At 44.6% G+C, this 7,176-nt stretch overlaps 1 protein-coding gene across 1 annotated transcript in view; it reads left to right on the top strand.

The window, feature by feature from the left end:
• The window catches only part of LOC105359511 (transcription factor SOX-9), an 18,600-nt gene that overhangs the window by 10,444 nt on the left and 980 nt on the right, over window positions 1–7,176 (top strand). Inside the window, exons 3-5 of the mRNA XM_011496125.1 lie at window positions 6,055–6,463; window positions 6,869–6,962; window positions 7,074–7,174. Coding sequence (XP_011494427.1) covers window positions 6,055–6,463; window positions 6,869–6,962; window positions 7,074–7,174 — 604 coding nt within the window. The remainder of the gene's footprint in view (window positions 1–6,054; window positions 6,464–6,868; window positions 6,963–7,073; window positions 7,175–7,176) is intronic.

Below are 7,176 nucleotides of genomic sequence, written 5' to 3' on the forward strand. Positions count from 1 at the left end.
GTGGGGGGGGGGTGGGGGTTTGTTTTTGGGGGGGGGGGGAGTAGTGGCGAGGGTGAAGCTCGTGGGGAGGAGAGAACCATTCGAAAAAAACGAGGTAAACGTGCGTACACACGTGTGCGTGTACACTTGAGAGTCGCCGCCGTACCGCGCGGGCTTTGCTTTCTGTTTGTGCGTCGATGTTATTGGCTTCGCGACTAGCGTCCGAGGGCAAAGCAAGTCGTTTTTTTATTTATTTACCTCGTGGGCTGAGCGAGGCCCGAGGTTCCCGGGACTCGATGGGGGCCCACGAATTACTAGACCGACAACCGACCACTCGTCAACCGCGTCGCCGCCATTTCCCCTCCACAAGCTCAAGGGATAAATCAAGTACCGAGCTTGGCTGCTGCATCCATCGGCATCTACATCCCATGGCCAGCCGATGGGTTGGCCTTATTGGGATGGGCTTATAAGGAGCAGGGGGGTTGGATAGAGGGTAATAAACAGATGTAGCTTGAGTCGAGGCGAGCGGGGAGGTAGTAGTAGCTTGAAGCGAGCTTGTTGGCTTGAAAAAACAAAGAAAGAAAGAAAGAAAGAAAGGAAGGAAGGAGGGAGGGAGGTAGGGAGGGAGGGAAGCACGGAAGGAAGGAAGGAAGGAAGAAGAAGAAGAAGAAGAAAATGATCCCAAAACACCGTGGTGAATGGACTCGGCGGCGGACTCGTCGTATCGCCGGCGGCTCTCGCTGATAAGCCAATATTTTTTTCCTCATCCACAGATGCATTCGGTTACTCGTGCCGAGGAGAGTCAGAGCCGAGATCTGTCGGGGTTACTTCGTCGCGCGACTTTGCGCAACTTCCGCAGACCGGAAGCCAGCGGGGCCTCCGACGAAGTCGCGACTCGTCGGTTCTACGGGGTCGGGAGGGAAGGAGCGTAACCCCGAAGCGCGAACGTAGCCTTCGGGATAACGTACATCTCTCGTGTCTCGCTCTCTCACTCTCTCACTCTCTCACTCTCTCACTCTCTCACTCTCTCACTCTCTCACTCTCTCACTCTCTCACTCTCTCACTCTCTCACTCTCTCACTCTCTCACTCTCTCACTCTCTCACTCTCTCACTCTCTCACTCTCTCACTCTCTCACTCTCTCACTCTCTCACTCTCTCACTCTCTCTCTCTCTCTCTCTCTCTTTTTCTCTGTCTCTTTGTCGCGTATCGGAATTAGTTTCGATAAGGCGCGCTCGTGCTTCGGCGCAATATTTATTAATCGCCGTATCGGCTCTCGCCCTAGATTACGTATTATGCTAAATATGCTGCCATTTATTATTCACGTTTTCAAGCTTCTTCGACTTGTATTACCGATGGGAGGAAATTGCGTTATAAATCAAACGATTTTTAATATACGGCGTGTTGTATAAGAGTGACGGCGGCTCCGGTCAATATTCAATATCTTTACAGTCACTCGCGTGTCATGCCATGAGTTGATTTTACGAAGCAAAGTTTTTCAAACTGTAACTGATATAGCGATTCAAGTTGGGTTCGGTTGGGAATCGCCGTTAACGGTATATCGTAAGGGACCATTGATTGTGATAGAAGTGAAGAAGAAAGAAAAGAAAGAAAAAAGGGGCACGAGGGGGCGGACGGGAGGAGGAAAAAAAAAATACAATTGCTTATTTTCTTCGGCGAAGAGGAAGAAGCGCGCGCGCTTATATATATATTTTTTCAGATTAATGGTTATACTTGAAAGGGTCTTGTACGCTCTTGTTATATATCATTGGTAAGAGGGGAGATTGGAGATTATTGGCTTGAAATCGTTGACATTTTGGATTATTGATAGTATCGTTAAGCTCGAGTGGTAGGCCGAGATGGAAAAGCCTGACGAATTAAAAGATATACACTCGCGTTTAAAAATGTTCAAGACATTTGACTAATAATTATAAATCGGTGAGCATTCGCAAGGTCTTAAATTTCAAAAATCTTTAATCTTACAATTTGCAGATCTTCAAAGTCGTTCGGCTATAATTGACCTAATGTATAAATATCGATTTCATTGGAAAATTTGTAAGCTATTTGTAAGGCTGACCATTAACAGCCGTAGTGGCGATAAGGACACAGTGAGAGAGAGAGAGAGAGAGAGAGAGAGAGAGAGAGAGAGAGAGTGAGAGAGAGATAGCGAGTGATTGAAGGATGGAGGTGTGGGGTGGGAAGGGAATTAAAATCCGTACGTCCTATGAAAGAAGCTGCTCGTAATTTCTTATGAATGCTGGTTGTCAGTAAAAGTGCCCGAAAATATAAAACACGAGCGATTTGAAGCAGCATTACGTCCGAGCGAAAGTCTTCGTTCTCGGAACATCCGGCGAAAATAAATGACCTTACCACCAAGTCGAGTCCCGAAGTTACGGGAGAGAGCGCAGACCGCCGTTGAATGTAAAACCATCCACGTGGGCAGCGTATCGTCCCTTTTTACCGAGTGAAAGCGATTTGTGGTCGGCCAGTACGGACGACTCGCTGAGTGACACGAGGCGCCGCCGCTCTCACGGTAAACCGCGCGTTGTCTCACTGATTTAACCGATACGTAAATTTAGATTCGCCCGATAAAACGCCCATGGAATTTGCTCGATCCTAGTGCTTTTTCATCCAAGCCACAGCCCCAGCAGACTGTGCTTGATGAAACAATGCCGAGCGATTTTCACGGTTACGAGAAGTCGTGGGCCAAGCGGGGGTGGCACGCGCGCCTCCGGTTGCTAAAGGGAGGAGGAATGCGAATGCGAGGAACACCGGACGCATCGGCCCGAGTCATCATCGGGGAACGGGGTCGATGAAGGTGGCAGAGTGGGAGGAAGGTAGGGGACTCTTTGTCGACCGAAATATCGTCGATCGGTCGTGCGCCGATCGACCTAGTAAAAATGACAACAAGGGCGGAGGATATGGGGAATGGTAATGGCCCAACTGAGTGGTGGGGGATGTAGCTCCCCCTAGACGAAAATTAGGCCGGTAAGTGGGGCGCGATCGACGTCGTCCGGGTGCGCGTATTTAATATATCGCGAGGAGAGGAGGCTGGTGGCATCGGCATCACAGCAACAGCGATAAGTGCTTAACGATTATTGTGGCCGACGGCGCATTATAATGTGACGGTGACGACGGGGGACGACGGGGGGGGGCGATAAAGTCGCGGGGCGGTATCGGGTCGCGCGATCCACCATTCAAAGGAAATTTCAGGAATAAAAGTTTATGCTTTATGGGAATCGCTTATCGACGGCGGTGGCCACTTCTCGAAAGCGATTACAGATACGTCGATTAATGACCCACGCGGATGGATGGATGCCCCCCCCCCCCATCACTCTCACTCTCTCTCTTCTCTCTCTCTCTCTCTCTCTTTCTGTCTTTGTCCATGTTGTTGCTGCGGACGCTCAACGGCCGTAACGCGAGGTACGTTTTTTTTTTCATGTGGCTCCGACGCACGCGGCGTGCAGTGACGCGCGGTTATGCAAAATGCGCGGCTCCGGGCTACGCGTGCCACATTTCTATTCGCGCGTTGAATTTGTCGGCAAAGCTGGCGATCGAAGCTTCGGTCAATCGTTTCCAAGAACGTACGACTTTGCCTCGACATCCCATTATAGACGCGAGCGTCGCTTCTTATATGGTAGTACTACGATGAGGCGGTGGTGGGGGTGAGGACTATTTCATCTCTCTTCCTCTTTCATTCCATTTCATTTGATAATCGCATCACTTCCGTTAGTTCTAAAATTCAAAAAAAACAAAAAAAAATTAAAAAACAACAACAAATAGTTGTTATTGAGGTGGAACGAGGAGGAAAATAATATTACAATGCAGACGAGTGCGTTAAGTCAATTCGACAAGTATTACGGAGCTTGAACGGCCACGATCTCGTATTATTATTATATGTCAATGTGTATGGATTTTTTTATTGTTGGGACATTGTGACTCTGGGTCGACTGATTTTCATGATTCAAATGCAACGTTAATTGCACAATTTGCCTTAAAAATGTTTTGAAATATTCGTCGTTGGGCTTGAGGCAAGAAAGGGCGTAAAACATATTCTCATGTGTTATCAATAAAAATATTGGATTGACTGATACTTTTTCGTTACGTTGTGTTTGAATACTTCGATATGTACTCAGTAATTCAGTAATTGAAAGCTTCGTTGATTTTTTTAATAGCTTGATCGCGCTGGTATTAATAATACATAATGCGCTTGTAAATAAGATTCTCCCTCTCTCTCTCTCTCTCTCGCTCTCTTTCTTTCATTTTTTTTGTTTTAAACGATAAATATTGTAGTTGAAGGTAAAATGTACGCAAGTAATCGATGCGCCGACAATGGTTTATGCTACTCGTTCAGCATTACTTCAATGAAAAATCCGCATAGCAGTGATGCCCAAAGACATATACAACTCAACGTACAGTTTATCGTTGTATTTTCCATGATTATAATTATAATTAAAAACATTAGACGCTAATTTACACGGGCAATTAACATACGTGACTGATCTCGTAGCTCTATCACTCCACACTTTATTCTATTTTTTATTATATCGCGGCAGAATGGAAACTTACTCTAACAGCCGTATTATAATTTATAACGATAACAATAACAATAACAATAACCACAACCATAATAAATATTCAAATTTTGAAATTTAAGTTGTTTAAACTTTTCCATGTAATGTCTTTATGCAGATTGGGTAAAATTAGCTTGTGTAACTCTAATAACAGATCTCGTAGCTTAACACCTTCTAAGAGCGAAGCTGGTTTAATTAGCATCTGAATGATCAACATGAAATCTACATTTTGAATGCCATTAGTTCGCTCGTACTTCCTAATTCTCGTACCTCGCATTTATCACACATCAACAAATTTTTAACATTTTTCAAATTAAGATTTTTTCCTTTCCGTATCTTTTCATTTTTTTTGTTTTGTTTTTTTGTTTTTATTATTTTTCATTTATTCATTCATTCCATCTTTCTTGTTGTGCTAGTGTGAAGATATAATGGAAAATTGGTAAGTATTGCTTATTATGAAATATTTTCATTATTTCAACATACTAATGTATCAATTTATTATTATTAATGACTTTAAGTCCCTTTGATTAAACATTATGCAACGATTGCCTGATTCTTTCCATACTACACATTCTCTCTCTCTCTCTCTCTCTCTCTCTCTCTCTCCGTTGATGTATATATATATATATATATATATATATATACAATTACGTGAATAAACTTTTTATGAAAAATTTTTCTTATCCAATAATAATGACAGAATAATAATGAATACTTTATGCCCAAAAAATAATTATGAATTTTTTATTATTATGTTTTCTTTGTTTTTGTTTTTCTTTGCGCCACCTCCCCCCGTCTTATGCAAATGATTAGATATACATTATTAGAATAATAATAAATTCTTAATGGAAACAACAGTGGATACTTTTGATGGCTGTAATAAGCTACTGATCGTTATTTACTCACTTTTTGATATTGATGAAATCAACGTAATGCAAATATTACGAATATAATTTTTAATGGTAAGTATGCCTATTACGGATCGCTGATAAATTCCCAGTAGAGACAGTAACAAAATTGTTTTTATAAAATTTTTATTCACACATAAAGATATGTTTTTATTCTTATTTTTTACGACATAAAATTAGCACAGATATATATACGGATGTGGAGCTTAATAACACGTCTTTTCTTTTTCCATATATATCATTTCATTCGGAATCTTAACATCTCATTGGAGGATTAAGACGATCGACACAATAAATACACAGTTCGATTTACTTCGTGAAAAATCAATCAGACGAACGATTGATGATCGCGTGTCGCGTAATGCGTAATTTTAACCGCCGATATTAATGTCGCAAAATTAACGTTAATCAGCGATTTTTCCTAGTCGTGCGCGCATCGCATCATTCCCCGTCCCCGGGAAGAAAAACTCACGCTCTTCGAAACTCCCACATTGCACCTCGCATTATTAATGATACATGTAATCCAAAGAAAAACCCGATATTATCGTATATTCCGAGTAAATCGAGCAAAGCTCGCTCGGCCCTGAACTTGCAGGCAGCTCTCGGAGAGTGACAAGAAGCCCTTCATCGAGGAGGCGGACAGGCTGCGGGTTATTCACAAGCGGACCCATCCGGACTACAAGTATCAGCCGCGGCGTAAGAAACAGGGCGGCAGTGGTGGCAACGGCGGGGGTGTCGGGGGCTCGAGCTCAGCCGGTTGCCGGGACTCGCTGTCCTCGACATCGTCGAGGTCCGCGGGTGCCTCGAGCGGCGGAAGCCTCGCCCTTAGCGCCTCGCGCTCCGTCTGCCCGAGCCTCAAGCAAGAGGACATCGGGCCCTACGAGTCCGCGATGTCCCCCTCGCCCCAGACGAGCGGCTCCGTTGGCTCCTCCTCGCCTCCGACGACGCCCTCCCAAGGCATGTCGCCACCAACGCCGCCGACGACGCCGCGTGGACAACACTACGTCAACCAGGTCAGTCATTTACGACCTACGTGTCTACTGCCACCGATCCGTCATCTACCAAAATACGTCCAAATTCCCTGCTCTAGCCGCTTATTACTCCTAAACATTATAATAATAATCACTAACGTGCGCCTACCTTTCCTTCGCTCTATGCTTCGTTTCGCCTCTCAAGACTCGATCTTAATGTAATGCGATCGTACCTCGGTTAGCCGGAGACGCTCATCTCATAAAGCGTTGATCACTTGTAAAGTCAATCTTAAATACCGGAATATAAATTTGACTGTTTAATAACGAAACGCGAAAGCAGCTTGTCGCAATTTCTGACGCCTCTACTGCTGGCTTCAACATTTCTCGATACTTTCGACAAATAAAAGGGATCATCCCCATTCTCGAACACCAAAACAGAGTCATCAGCAGCACAACAGTGGTCCAATATATCATCAGCATGATATGACGACGTCGAATCACATGCAAACGTCACCCGATCTCAGCCAGCATCATCATCACCAGCAACAGCAACAGCAACAGCAGCAACAGCAACAGCAACAGCAACAGCAGCAGCAGCAGCAGCAGCAGCATCATCATCATCATCATCATCATCACCAGCAACAGCAACCTGGCGTGGATTTGCGCAGCTATCTGGAATTGACCGAATCTCTGGCGCCTCTGGAAGACGAGCAGCTGGGAAATTTTGGCGCGCTCAATCTCGGAAT

Source organism: Ceratosolen solmsi, unplaced genomic scaffold (assembly GCF_000503995.2).
Source record: "Ceratosolen solmsi marchali unplaced genomic scaffold, CerSol_1.0 scaffold11, whole genome shotgun sequence".
Lineage (NCBI taxonomy): Eukaryota > Metazoa > Arthropoda > Insecta > Hymenoptera > Agaonidae > Ceratosolen > Ceratosolen solmsi.